At 43.9% G+C, this 14,643-nt stretch overlaps 1 protein-coding gene across 1 annotated transcript; it reads right to left on the reverse strand.

The window, feature by feature from the left end:
* Positions 1-6,783: 6,783 nt before the first annotated feature.
* RASSF10 (Ras association domain family member 10) lies at positions 6,784-8,133 on the reverse strand. Its single transcript, XM_030451386.1, has one exon. The coding sequence runs from the start codon at positions 8,131-8,133 to the stop codon at positions 6,784-6,786; it is 1,350 nt and encodes a 449-aa protein (XP_030307246.1).
* Positions 8,134-14,643: the final 6,510 nt, after the last annotated feature.

A 14,643-nucleotide genomic window follows, 5' to 3' on the forward strand; every position in this document is an offset into this window, starting at 1 on the left:
ACTTTAAGCTGAGAGACCTTGCTGTGAGAAAATGAAGTGTAACTGTGAAAGAAAAGGGAACAGAAAGAAACTAGAATTTTGCAGCTGAAAGCAAATAATTTACTTCTATGATAAGGGTAGGAAAAGCAAGCACCAAGACTTTCAAAAGGTGATCCTTATCTCTCTTCATTTCCCTCTTCATTTCCAAAGTCTCACTTTTCATCTGTTCTTCACATAAGTCTATCAAGTTGAGATCCTGTGGAAGGCAGGGGAAAAATATTAGGCTACACTGGTAATTAAATGCATAAACTAATAGCCTGATTACATGTAAAAAAACCACACTGTAAGAGATTAAAACAAGTGGATTACATTAAATTGCAATGGGGATTAAATATTATTCCTAAAGGCTTTTAACACATTTTTCAAAGACCTGCTTATGAGCACAAGTGACTGCTGAAAAGTATTTCTTTTAGAGATAATAGACAAAATAACCACATAATTAAGTCATGTGAAGTGCAGTGCTTGTAAGCTGATGATAGTATGTTTCACATACATAAGAGCTGTTTCTGAGTCACAGATTTTTTTAATATTATTATTATTATTGTTCGGAAGGGGGGGAATTTTTTTCCCTGGTAAACTCTATAAAATCCCAAGATTGGCTTTGCAGTATTATGTTCTGCAATCAACCTGCAGTGGTTTCACTGAGCTATCAAATGGGAAAGATTCTTTGAAACCATTGAGAAAAGGGAAATGCATGCACTTCAGCATTAGGGGAACTGAGACACAGAGTGAAACTGTTTAATGTTTTCATTATAACAGTACCTAGAAGGCCTCCAGTAGATTAGGTCTCCTGCCAGATGGTGTACAATCACACAGTGAGTATCTCCATCAAAAGCTTATGCTCTAAGGGATTACTCATTACTCAATTTATTCTTCCACCCGGGAACAGAAACTGTATCTCCCTACCCCAGTGCTCCACAGTAATGTTGCCCCCAGAATATGATCTGAGACATGCATCCTCCTTGGGTGAGAGGTACTGGCCTTTCAAATTAAGAAAAGAGCAACATTTGAAAGATAACTTGGAGCTGTTAAAGTAGTAAAGAAGAGGAAGGGCATAAAACATCTGGTCCAAGTGTGTCCTTAATCTGTATAATATGCTATTACTTAAAGAACTATAAAAATACCACTGAGGTTGCCACATACTTCACATGTGAGTATTTGCCAAGATGTAGGAAGAAACTTACTTTCTTTGGGTATCTTACCAAATGTGATCCTAATACTGAATCCATGGATTCCCACAATTTGAATGAGACTGTTCATGAAATTCAGAGCAGATACTGATGAACAGAAGAGGATTAGGTTGGGGGGGGGGGGAAGTTATTGTGAGGGGAAACTATTTTTTTGTGGAAGATCAGTGGGTTTATGGAACATTTTTAAAAGTAAACAGATTTATTAAAAACATCCCCCTCCCACAAAAAAAAACAAACAAAAAAACCAAAACAGAAGTATAAACTAACTGACATGTAGGCAGTCTGCAGAAATTACCTGTGAGAGTTGGTACTGTGCACTGTAAGAAAACAATGGCCAACTCAGTGTTACTTAGTGTGTGAAAAGGATGCGACAACCCTGCATGGAAGGCTCTGATGCATTTATACAAGTAGTGTATTAAATTGTGTGAGCAGTATTTTTTAAAATACTGTTTGGCAGTTCTGCTTGAATATATTTGGTTAATTTGCATATGAAGCCAAATTTGGCTTTGAGTTTATTAAATTTTCCACTTCTGTTAGGCTTCCAAGTTCGTTTAGCAGTGAGTATGTATAAAAGTAGTAACATTGATGTAAACTCTCCGTACTTTGCAATGCTCATTTCTCTAAACTTCATGTGCTCAGAAGCAATAATATCAAATGACTTCAAAGTACAACTGCTCCCAACAATCTGCAATGGCTTGTATTTCAACTCAGTAATCAGCATAGCTCACCAGACCTGTTATTTTATTTCAAGGTCTGTGCTCCTCTTTTCATGTATTGAGCTACAGTCTCAGCTCAGTGCAAATGAAGAAGGGGGGCAGAAGCCCAAAGCAGAGAAAAATTTGGAAGCTGGGAGGTCTGTATGCTCATCTTTCCAAACACATCTGTGGACAGACTTTTGGTTAAGAACTAATGGTTTTAAACTAAAGGAAGATTGATTTAGACTAGGGAGGAAGTTTTTTACAGTGGGGGTGATGAAACATAGGAACCTCTTGCTCAAAGAGGTGATAAACACCCCATCCCTGGAAACATTCCAAGTAAGGTTGGACCTCTGAGCAACCTGATCTAATTGAAGGTGTCCCTGCCCATTGCAGATGAGGTTGGACTAGCTGATCTTTAAGAGTCCTTTTCAAGTCCAGACCATTCTATGATTCTACATGGACATAGAGACCATTTTTAAAGTAAACCTAGAAAATACGTTTCCTGTAAGCAGTCAATAATAAGGTTTGAGGGCATGGTTTGCTTCTCTCACACCCACTTACTTGCTTCCCTCCTTCTGCTATATCTTGTCTGAAACCAAGACTGCAGTTTCTTTGGAAAAGGATCTGTCTGCAAATCAAGCAGACTCTGATTTGGCTGCTTTAAAATAAACAGCATTAATTAATAGGTCATTCATTTTGCGTGTTAGTGGTGTTCATTACAGTAAATGTACTTGCCTTCCCTCTCCATTTCAGGCATCAAATGATATCCCTACAAAGTGCTTACTCAAACTGGCAGATCTCTTACATGTGATACAGCCTTCATTGTTGGTATTGGGTTTCAGAAACAAGGTCAAGACTAAAATCAGGACTACTTGACTCACCTTTGGTTTAGTACAGGTGAGTGTAATGTCAATGAAGCTTCAGCTCCAGCCTTAGTCTACTACCAGAAACCTTCCCTTCAAACTGTGAGGAGCTTTTGCCAATATGCAAGTCAGTATAAGGCAGTGCCCACTGCTGAAAGAATGAGTTCACCTTTCCAAGTGCCTTCCATTTCTCATTATTACCACCATACCTTGTCAGTGGTGGAACTATTTGTGTGACTGTACATTGAGCCACATCAGGGACTCACCTAAATTAAAGCTCATCAGTTTTTTTTCTGATCTGGTTCATGCTTTGGTTCCACAAACTCTTGCATAGGCACAAAAAGAAGTTTCATACAGGGTCAGAAAAATGTGGACAAAGGCAGCAACCAGGCAGGAAGTAGTAATAGTAGTGCTCAATTATGCTTGTTTAAAGGGTACCCGAAACTAGGGCCTGATTCTACTCTGATTATGTCTCCTGGACAAAACTCCCTTTGCTTTCTGTATTTCTTGTGTCTGAGAGAGGCCTGGCAGTATTGGTCCTTGATAGTTGCTTTGGGAAGCATATAGGGTGTTGAATAAATAGAGCGATGTAGGGCTTCCTATACATAGACTTATCTTACATAGTTAATAATGCTGTTAGGTTTTTTATTAAATAATGGCTATCTATATCTGCCTCATCTTAGGATGAGAGAAAGATTAGATTTGGCTTGACTTTTGAAGATAGAAGACAATGATGTAAAAAAAAAACAAAACAGAAAATGTGAGGTGATGGTTTAAACTTTCACCTCTGTCCTGGTGGTGTTAGAAGGAAGAATTTTCTCATTATGTTGACGTTGATTGGGTTGTGGTTTTTTTCTGCTGCTATCTCTCTCTACCATTCTCTTGTAACTGGAAAGGAGATAAAATTTCTGCCCTTCTACCTGTGATTCTGAATCAGCTCTCCTAACCCTTGGCTTTGTGCCCAACAAAACCCCAGAGTGAAATTTCCTGTCAAAGCCAAGCATTCTATGGCTCACTTACCTAAGTGAGGATATACAAGTTCAGAAGAGGATGGGAAGGGAGAAGCATCTGATCCAATGCAAACAGTGATTTCCTCTTGTACACTAATGTTTTAATAATGGTTTGATGGAGATTTGTGGAATGTTTGAACTCGATGTGCAGGAGCAAAACCTGAGCCTGTTGCAATTGTGTTTGTAACTGTTTAAATGTCAAACAAATACACCAAATTACATCTCCACAATGTAGGAAAACGTGTGTTCATAGGAAGTCACTGCAGTGACGTTTGTGGGTTTTGTGACAAGGGACCCACAAAACCCTTGAGATTACGGTGCCACCTGCAGCATTCTCACCCCAGCCTTGTGGGACGGGGGCCTGCAGCTCAATATGAGATAGTACATCATATCTGACAGGGTACTGACAGGCCTTCAGCAAGCACTGCACAGTGCCCTGCCAGGAGGTCCCTCAGCAGCCTACAGCAAAAGGGCTTCTGTCTTGGTTTTAAAGCTTTTCCTAGCTGAGGATGAGTAGGCAAACTTTGCTTTACAATGTTAAATTCCTGGCTTCTTACACTTGGCACTTCATAAAATACCCAACACCTGTATCAGTAGCATGATGTATGGCTTGTTGCAGCTTATTTCTGTAACGTGCTTGCTTTTTATTTGCTTGGTGTGGCTAATGGGAGAACTTACGTAAAGCAATTTTGGGTTTATTGCTTACATCAGTCACTGGAGAAGCTATCAACAGATACTTGCCTCACCCTCCCATCACATCTGCACTGATTAGTATAATACAGTGCAACAATGTGACTCCCCAACCGCTTGTCCCCTCCTTACCCCCCTTAAACTCTACTTCCCTATTTTAATTGCAAAGTGGGGTGAAATTCCTCACTCTGGGCATGTGCCACTGTTTCTAAATGCCACTACCTTATCCCTGCAGTGACTGATCTGAGGAATTCACACTATGTTACTTCTACCTGAGGGAGCCTCTCATGCCTTCAGAAAGTGAGGGGGCACTGCTGTTACGAGATGAACTGGAGAGGTCTGAGATGATACATCTTTCTACCTGCTTTGCCAGAGGGTAAATGACCCCACAAAATAACACAACAAAATCTCAAACCTGATATATGCATTTTAAAAATCACACTCGATTTAGAACATTCTTTTCATCTTAAAAGTTTTATTAGCTCTAAAAATAGGTTCTTAAATATTTTTCAAGGTTAACTAAAATATGAAAAACAATTATATAACCAGTGTTTCAAATAAACCAGTTTGTTATAATTGAGACCCATTCAGTGGAATAACACTTATCATGAATAATAGCATAAAGGGAATTGTACAGCCTCAACAAATCCACAGACAGTATTTCTCTGATTCCTTTCAAACTCACCAGTTGCAGTCTATTATTCTGTTGTTCAACAGAATTCCTACCAGCAAGAACACTGTCAAAGAGCAGAATCTAGTCTTTAGGAGAGAAAGCTGCAAGGATTTTATTAGAAATAAAGAATTGGTCTATTGGTATACTACTTTTTATACTTTCTTATTGTTAAATGAAAACTTTCATAAATAGGCTTATATAAATAATAATCTCAGAAGCTTTAAAAAGTTCACACTGTCAGTTGGACCTGACAAAACATTCTCTGGTCTCTCACTGCTTAAGATGTTCCTGCAATTATTCTGGAATACAGGAATCATTAGTGTCTCTTATTGAAAGAGCAGATCATATATTTTTGGTAAGAGTTAAGCTGAAGATTTAGCAGTTAATTGAAATGCATGTTACAGCTGTTGCTGGGGGTTTTTTTGTGTGTGTGTGGTTTGTGGCTTTTTGGGTTTTTTTGTTTTTTCCTTAATTGGAATAACTGAAAAGATTAAGCTGTAGTGCAGGTAGGGCCTGAGTCATCGTTCTATCTCTTGGCCTGACATGAACTATATTAAAAATGGTAGCTCAAGCTGATTCTATACTTTAACTACAGCCAAGCTCAGCCAAATACCAGCTAACATTATGAAAAAAAATGAAGTTGAAAGCTGTGTACATACAGGCACTGCTGATTACTTTCAATGACTGTCAGAAGAACACTGAGATTTCTTAGTATGCCTTTAAACTAAGCATTATCTATGCATAAGAAAAATCATTACCACGAGCAGTTATTGTTAATCTGTATTTTTATTTACTTCAGTTTTGGTTGGTTTTGTTTTGGGGTTGTTTAGTTTTGGTGGTTTTTTTAATTATTTATTACCCCTTTTTGTTGCCAGAAAGAACTGCAGTGCCTTCCAAAAGTTGGTGCCCTGATAGCTCCCAGTGTCACTTTCAGTAGTATTGTCACCACCTCTCCTCTGCGGTGTTTAAATGATGAGCAGCTTTAGTCTCAGTGACTTTTTGCCTGTAAAGGAGCCGGCTGTATTTGTAAATGACAGCCAGCATAACCCCCCCATTTAACTTTGCAATGCTGAGAAACTGTTAGTGAGATAACTGATTTACCCTACGGAGCGCGTCCTAGCGTTTTACTCGCAAAGATTAGCCAGAGTGGCCTATGCTAAAGTGGGGATATAGTGGGGAACCCTAGGATTAAAGGCCCATCAAGAAAACCTTCGGAGGGAAGCGGGCGTCAGGATTTAAGGAACGAGCAAACCCAGACGCGAATGAAACACAAACACGCTGTGGGTTTCTCTTCCTTAGATAAAAGCACCGGTGAGCCGGCAGAAGGGCGGCCCGCGGATGACTAGTTAGAACAAGTTCAAACTCAAGAGCTAAATTTAAAATGTTCCCTTGGTGTGACTGCCTTCTGCACCGGGAGCCTTCCCACCTGCCCGCACAGTCCCGCACCCCCTTCTGCCCCGGCAGCCTCGCTCCGCCCTCCCCGCTCCCACCGAGCTCCGCACCGCCGGCCACCCCGTGCCGAGTCGCCCCGGGGGGCACTGAGCAGAGCCCGTACCCTGGCCGTTGCGAGCCCGGCCAGAGCCCGCCCTCTACCCCTGCCGCTGCGGGAGCGGGCGGGCACTAGACGAGGGATTCGCAGACGGGAACCGAGTCCGAGTCCTGGCTGTGCATAGAGCTCAGCCCCGTGTCCGAGTCCTCGTCGTCGTCGGCGCGGTCCTTGCGCAGCGCCCGCGCCTGCTCCACCCAGCCAGCTGCGGTGCCCCGCGCCGCCGGCGGCCGCTCCCCGCCCCCTGCTCCGCGCGGCTCCGCCGGCGCCTCCGCCACGTCCAGGGTGCCCAGCGTCTCCAGCAGCCGCTGCAGCTCCCGCTCCTTGTCCTCCCATGCCCGCTGCGTGAAGTCCAGGTCGGTTTTGATGGCCTCCAGGTCCGTGCTCAGCTTGAGGCCGATGTAGAGGCTGGTGCTCAGCTGGGTCTTCACCCGTTCATGCTCCAGCTGCAGCTCACCCTCTCCGCCGCCGCCGCTCAGCTCCGTGGTGTCGCAGTCCGTGTCGGACAGCCCGGGCACCGCCGCCAGCTCCAGCTCCTCCCGTCGCCGCTTCATCCAGCGCTCGTTGAGCTCCTCCTGGATCTCGGCGGCCAGGTGCTCCAGCAGCTCCTCCTGCTGCGCCCGCTGCTCCTGCAACTGCAGCACCTCCTCGCACTTCCTGGCGTAGTCCTCCTCGGGACGGCCGGCGGTGGGCTGGGCCGTTCCGCCCGGCTCCGGCTCCCCGCCGCCGGCTCCCACCAAGTAGGTGTCTTGCACGTAGTTGACGCCATGCCGCTTCATGCGGTCCAGGTGGATCTTGGCCTCGTACCTGTCGATCTCCCGGTCCAGCTCGCGCAGCCGCTGGATCTGCTGCCGGATGGTGTGGTCCTGCGAGAGCACCAGGTGCACCAGCGTCTCCATCCTCTCCGCCGCCGAGGCCTCCCGAGCCAGCGGCTGCTGTCGCTTCTTGTTGATCTTGGCCAGCTTGCGGAACGCTTTCCTCACCACCCGCCGCTGCCGCTCCTGCGTGAGCGCCAGGCTGGCGCGGGCCGCCCCCAGGCCGTGGCCGGGGCGCTCCTTGCTGAGCACCACCCGCGCTTCGGCGCTGCGCGGCCCCGCGCTGGGCAGCGAAGCCTCGCTGCGCACTAGCACGAAGCGCACGTTCTCCTGCTCGTCCCCCCACGCCACCCAGAGCCGCAGGATCTTCGTCTTGTTTGGCAGGATCCGCTCGAAGCCGCGCCACTTCTCCACGATGCAGTAGGAGTGAGGCGGCCCCGACAGCATCCCGCCGCCGGGCTCGGGCAGCGCCGGCCGCTGCCGCCGGTGGTGGCTGTCCTCCAGCAGCACCCTCACCACGTCCGAGCAGGTGGTTCGCCGGGAGAGCCCGGAGATCAGCTTCTCCTCCTGGCAGATCCACACTGAGATCTTCCGCTCCTCGGGCTCCATCGGGGGCGGCTGCGGACGGGCGGACGGTGCCACCGGCTCAGGGCTGGCCAGGCAGCCGCTCCATGGGGAGCGCTCAGGAGAGGCGCGGCGCCGCCGCCGGCCCGTCCGGCTTCATCTGCACGGCCGGGATGCCTACCCACTCGCCGCACCCCGCCTGTGCGCTCCGCCGCCCGCTCCACCCCTTCCTGCCCGGTGAGGCGCGGCGGTCCGCCTGGAGGGGCCGGCTCGGTGCGGAGTCCACCGCTGCTCCCGTCGCCCGCGCTCTGCTGGGCTCCGTCGCCCGCGCTCTGCTGGGTTTTCCTCTCCCACCACGTGGGCGCCCCCCGCGGCTCTCTGCGCGCAGAAATCCGTCAGCGCGGAAACTTTAAGTCAGGTCACCGTCGTCTCCGCGTCTTGCTCTCTGCCCTGCCTCTGCCGCGGAGGAGCGGAGTCGAGGGATCTTCCAAAGTGCCGAGGGACAAGAGCGAGTCCTGGAGCTTCAAAGTGAAAGCCAGAACTAGTGAGGAATTTCCAGTTTTAGTAAATCATCCGCCTGTAATTAGGAAATTCATGTTTGTAAAGCACTTTGCAGATGAAATATGCAAAGGACGTGAATGTCTAAGTGTTATTAAAATACCAGCAGAGCCAGATTTTAATGGGTGCTAGCTGTGTACTTTGAGAACAGGATTTGTCTCTGAGTACACATTAAAATAAGGAGATGTAAAAATGGTAACAGCGCAGGTTGTGGCACTGGTTTTCATGGTGCATTTGCACTGTGGGGGTTCACAAATCTATGATTTTCTGTGTGGTTAGAAAGTATTAAATTGCGTAGATGGAGCGAACTCTCCAGAACCTGAGGGATGATCTCACCCTTCTGGGGGATTTTTATAGCCAATAAATTTGGTATGCTGTGTGGAGAGGATTTTTGTATGAATAAGGTTCATCTTCCAGTCACTGGAACAGGACAGAGTTATAGTACTGTACACTAACTACTGTAATTCTGCTGTTTGAAGTAGCAAAGTTGGGGCACACAAAATACCGAGTTAACAGTTCTGAAGCCTGATGTCCTCCTGTCCCCTGAAATACAGAAGCTCAGTGTAGGCAGCTGCTATGCTGGCTGTCCTGTATTTACCTGAAGTAGTGCTAGAGACGTCAGGAACCTTCCACTCTTGGCTGCCTAAGGCAGCTAATTAACAGTGGTGGTTTCTTTCTTGCAGCCTCCTGCCCCTTGAGGAAGTGGGCTGAGAGACCACCAAATGCCAGCATTCCTGGAGCTGAAGATCACATGGATCATGTGCCTGCTTCTAACATCCCTTTCCTGTTAAATGATTCCAAACCAAGGTGGTCACTACATGTTGCACTAGGGGCATGCAAGACAGGTGCTGGTTAACAGGCTGAATTTGTTTCCTGACCCCAGACACCTTACATTAAAGTTGTGTATTCCTGTTCAACGGTAAAGCCTGTCACTGCTAATTTTCCTCTCGTGATGTGTTAGTGGTGCTAGATCACTATGCTTTCTGTGTACAGAGAGAAGCATTTACTGATGGAAGGTTATTCCCAAGGTGTGCAGTCTTTTTGTTCAGTGTGGCTATTACACATAAAGTCATCAGTCACCTCAGGGCAGAGGAAGGTGGACCCAGCAATGGCAGTCCTGTAAGAGAACAAAATAACCTTAACACAGGAGATCGTAAAGACTTTAGAACAAACTTGACCGCTCATGCTCCCCCAGGATGATAGGATGTTGAAGAGGAGTGGGATGTACAATTCCCAAGTAAAATGGGCTGTACAAGCTTTGCTTCTGAAAGGCCCAAGATAAAAAAACTCCAGGAGAGTAGGAGAAGAAAAACTTTGCTGCTCTCATCTGGCTGTCAGGATCTTAGACCATTCCTTGTCTTCTGCAGAATTAGGTGCAGCAAAAGGGTTAACAAGATGGTGAGAAATTGTCTGACTCCTTTACCAGTTCCTCGCCTTTGCCATTTAGTTTTGATCTCATTTTACACGTTTTTCCTATGGGAATGTCTGTACCTACTTTGTTCTGGCAAAGAACAATACAGGAAGAGCAGGGTGTGATGTGAAGAGACATCTTAATGCTTCCCACTGGTCAAGCTGCTCCAACTTGTCTGACTGCCTGTATCTGTCCAGCATTCAGGACTGGCTTTGTGCAATGAAATTGGAAGGCAACTGTTCCACCTTACCTTGACCACATCTCTGTGTATGAAGAAGTGGCTTTGCCTCCACAGTAGAGCCCCAAAGGCAGCATTGCCAGAGAGAGAAGGAAGATGGTAGCAGTTTGGTTGGAGTAAGATTAAGATTAAGGAGTAGTAAGTAAGCAGTAAGATTAAGATGAAGGAGACAGCCATTTGACTTTGGTAGGCTAAGTGTATCAGATGAGTATGTATATAATTTGTGGCAAAAAACCTAGCGTTAGAAATGTGCATTGTTAGATCTCAAATTTAGCCCTCAGGAATTTTGTTTGGAGCTGTCTGCAGACTCAGCAAAGCACCACCAAAGCCTCAGATGTTTGAGTGCACATTAGCACCTATCTGAAGCAAATTTTGGGCCCTACCATGCTGAATGACAAGAGGCAACCGAACACAGGAAACTCTTTACCTTTCCTCCAAGGATCTCAAAGCATCCTACAAAGGAAGAAAGTGTTATGATCTCATTTTTGTAGATAAGAATGTTATGACATAAAGGAGTCAAGTGCCTTGGGTTATATAGCAAAGCAGCAGTAATGTCACAAAGCAAATCAGGTTCCTTCAATCTAGTGCCACTAGTCACTGAACTTGACTGTCTAGTGCTCTGCCTCCTTCCTCTCTTTCCTTCTTTTAATTATTCCATTAGAAAGGGAGATGAGGAAATATGCATTAGTTCAACTACAGATGATAATAAAATGAAAGTGCAGACTCAGCAGACAGTACATCTCTGGTGAGGCATGGGAGGCAGTGGCATACAGACTACTTCAGGCATCAAATCTCTTTCAGCTGACTATGTCTGCAAACTTGCAAGCCTCAACAGTGACATAAAGAAGCTATGTCTCTACAATATCAAAGTGGAGGGAAGGACAGCTGTTCTTCTCTTCATTCTCTTCCCCATAGTGCAGTGATATATGAGGTCTTCTGTAATTTCTGAAGGAAAAATGCACAGATTAAAGCTCTGTAATACAGAGGCTGTTTATATACTGCTCTGTCAATGCAGAGCTGTCAGCAGCCTCTGCTTCTGAACTTCATCCAGAACATCACTGCATGCCATGTATTTCTTGGATTTGTTTCATTAATTGCAAAAATTCAAAGTTAATCATACTCTTAACAGCTACATAACCTCTCAAAGGAGATTTATGAGTTTAACGTATTAGGCTGTATTGAAAAGTTCAAGTTGTCCCAGGTAGCAAATAGTTTATTTTTACCTGCTGCAGAAGAATTACAAGTCTGAGTGTTGGGAAATCAGGTGTATTCTGGCATTTCACATGAAGTTTTCTCTTCCTTCGTTTTTGTTAAGGTATGCAAGTAAATTACCAAGTCTTTTGTTAGGAGAACAGTATTTTGTAGTATAGGGTTGGATATGAGATGTCTGTTTCTATTTTTTTTTTTTTTCAGCTCAGCTGACATGCAGCCCTGGTATTTTTAATAAATAAAGTGATACAAGACATTATCTTGAATACTTTGGCTCTAAAACAAATACATAAAAAATGTTTAAATGGAAATATTTACATTGAAAAAAATAGAGGGATTCTGATTCAGGGTACTTTTAATTTTTTTCCACAGTGAAGTTGCTTTTACATCTTAGATCACGCTCAGGACAATTTACCTATTTTTCCTGAGGTTACAGTTCAAAAGAGTACAGCCTAAGTGAGATGACTAAAGGCAGGCTGCAACTGGTAATCTATTGAGCCATCAGTGTCTGGAAAATTTATTCTTTGTTGTGATGCTGAACACCAATGCTGCTTTCCTTTATCTTCTTTCTATGTTCCTATTAATCTTATTTTGTGAGGTTTAGCTTGTGGTCCCTTATACTTGTTCCATTCTAACGTTTCACTTCAACAAACACTGATGAAGTCTAGGACATAATATGGCTGTTAGGATTACAAACCTCTGCAGTCCTTGCTTACCTTTACAGATACATGAATAGGGTAAGGGGCTACTTGAGCTTGCCGGTCACTTTCTCATGGTTGGTTTCTTTTTTTCTTTTGAACCTGTTTTTTCCTGAAAGTATAAAGCTGAATAACCAAATCATGTTGTGAATAACCAAATCATCCCTAGTTAGCATGCATAGAATGAAGCACTTGAAAAACTACCTCTCCATTATCAGGAATATTCAGACTTTAGTCAAATCAGTTTGCAGACTGAGACTTTAATTTGAAAGAAAGTTGTTCGGTTTGTATCAGTTGGAGAGAAAGCTTCTTACTTGCAGGTTTTCTGTTGAAGCCACTGGAAGAACTGGCACCTTTGATAGAGATGACTTGTAACACAAGTAATGAACTTTTGATTTCTTTCTGTATGCTGTAAACTCTATGAACTCTTGGTCTGCTTCTTTCAGTTTCTTGCACCTGAGACTTACTGTCTTGGTTCTGAATGCCCCCTATGAGACCAGTATAGTAGACATACACAATCTGGACTAATTCTTTGCTTCACAGTGCTGGTGATAACATTCACCTGCTGGTGTGATCCATTTGGGAAGACTGGTGTGGTCTGTTTGAATAATAAATTATACTACTTTGACTACTTTATCCAACTTCTTCTTTTTTAAAATGCACACACCCAAACTACAAACAGATATGTCAGGAGGAAACTTTCTTCCAGTAAAGTCAGTGGGGCTGCATGGGTAAATCCCTCTGCAGTGCTTTGAAAATGCTGATATATCTATAGGCTACCATTAAAGAAAGTTATGATGATGTGTATTTATGTTACAGTACAGACTGGAAGTCTTAATGTGCTAGAAGCAATGTGGGTGCATGGGAAGGGACTATCCCTGCCCGGGAGGTTTAGCCAATGCCATGCAGCAGGTTAGTGACACTGCAAAGTTCAGTACTAAGAAAACTGATTTCCAGATTCTCCATGCTCAGCTGAGTCTTTAACAACTTGTGTTTATTTGTTTGTTATGTGCCTATGATTCTTAGGCTGGAAAAGAAACCCTCTCATTTTACATCTTATGTTTCAGATTATATTTCATACCGAATGCTATCTAGCATAAATGAAGAAGGACAAAAATTATTGAACAGAACTGAAAACTTTTTCTTTACAATGCACATGATAGATACACAAAGCTTTGGTTTGAAGTAAGTCAGTGGACATTGACTACTGTGCTTTGGGGGGAAATATGGGAAAGGTCAGACTCAGATAAAGGCTATAGCCTTCCTATAACCAAAAAATGTTAAATGTATTTGAAAATGGCTTAGTGCTACTCTAATAGCTTAACCTTTGCTTAAATACTCTGTCTTCATTGATCAAAAAAGGAATCAAGAATTACGTATAGTGACATTCCTTTCCTTGGCAAATATGGCAATTTTGATTATTTAGCACTTGTAGCTTCTTGCTTTTACATTAAACTGTTTTCTTATCCCTTGAGACGTGTCTGAGGCTCTCATTGTTTCCTCACTTTTGATCACTAAGCTCAAAACACCCATACTAGACTTTTCATAATCTTACTGCGATTTGTCAGAAATGCTTTTTAAGTACTTTAGTGCCAAAATATTCTTGCAGATTTTTTTCCCTACTAAGTTAAGAACATTCATAAGAATACCCTTCCTCTTCTTTCTAAGTAAGAATGGCGACCTCAGTGACAGTGGTGATACATTTCTTGTATAGGTGCTCAGTTCAGTTTCATGTGCATGGAAGGGCCTTGAGCTTTCTGGCCTTAATGGAGGTGATGATTAGTGAAAAGTTCCCTTGTTTTTTTCTGTACAGGGGAGAGGAGCTTTCTGTAGAGGAGCTGCACTCTGTCTGCTGAGACCAGTGACAAAAGTTTTGCTGAGAGCTTACCTTGGAGGGCTGATAGTTGGAAACTGTAGTCAGGCATGAAGCAAGCATCTGTTTTCATGCTGGCTGTGAGTAATATGGTTCCTCAACACAACTGCTGTGAAGGAGGCCCCAGATCAACCTTGGCATTGCATTTTGGCAAGCGTGTCCATCTCACGTGCTCACAGGAATACTGTATATACTACATTTCTGTTAAGCAGTTTTTGCAGATACAAATAGAGGGTTTGAATTTAATAGATTATTTGAGCTGGAGATCAGCTAGTGACATACGTTCCTGTCTGTGACTATGAAGTGTATATTCTCATTCTACCATCCTACAAACGCATCCATTCAGAAACTTGTAAACATCAAAAGTTTTGGGTGCAAATGTAGTGGTTGTCTGTATATTGTGTGTGAATCTCTTTTGTGCTTAGATTTAGAAATATCCTTTTCTCCAATGAAATATATTGCAATGAGCTTTCTAAAAGTGTCAGAAACCACCCTGAAGTGACAGTTGATAAAATCAAGATGTATTATTGCAGTAAGATGTTTAGACAGATTACAGAATGTCTTTGGT

This window comes from Calypte anna, chromosome 5 (genome assembly GCF_003957555.1).
Source record: "Calypte anna isolate BGI_N300 chromosome 5, bCalAnn1_v1.p, whole genome shotgun sequence".
Taxonomy (NCBI): Eukaryota; Metazoa; Chordata; class Aves; order Apodiformes; family Trochilidae; genus Calypte; species Calypte anna.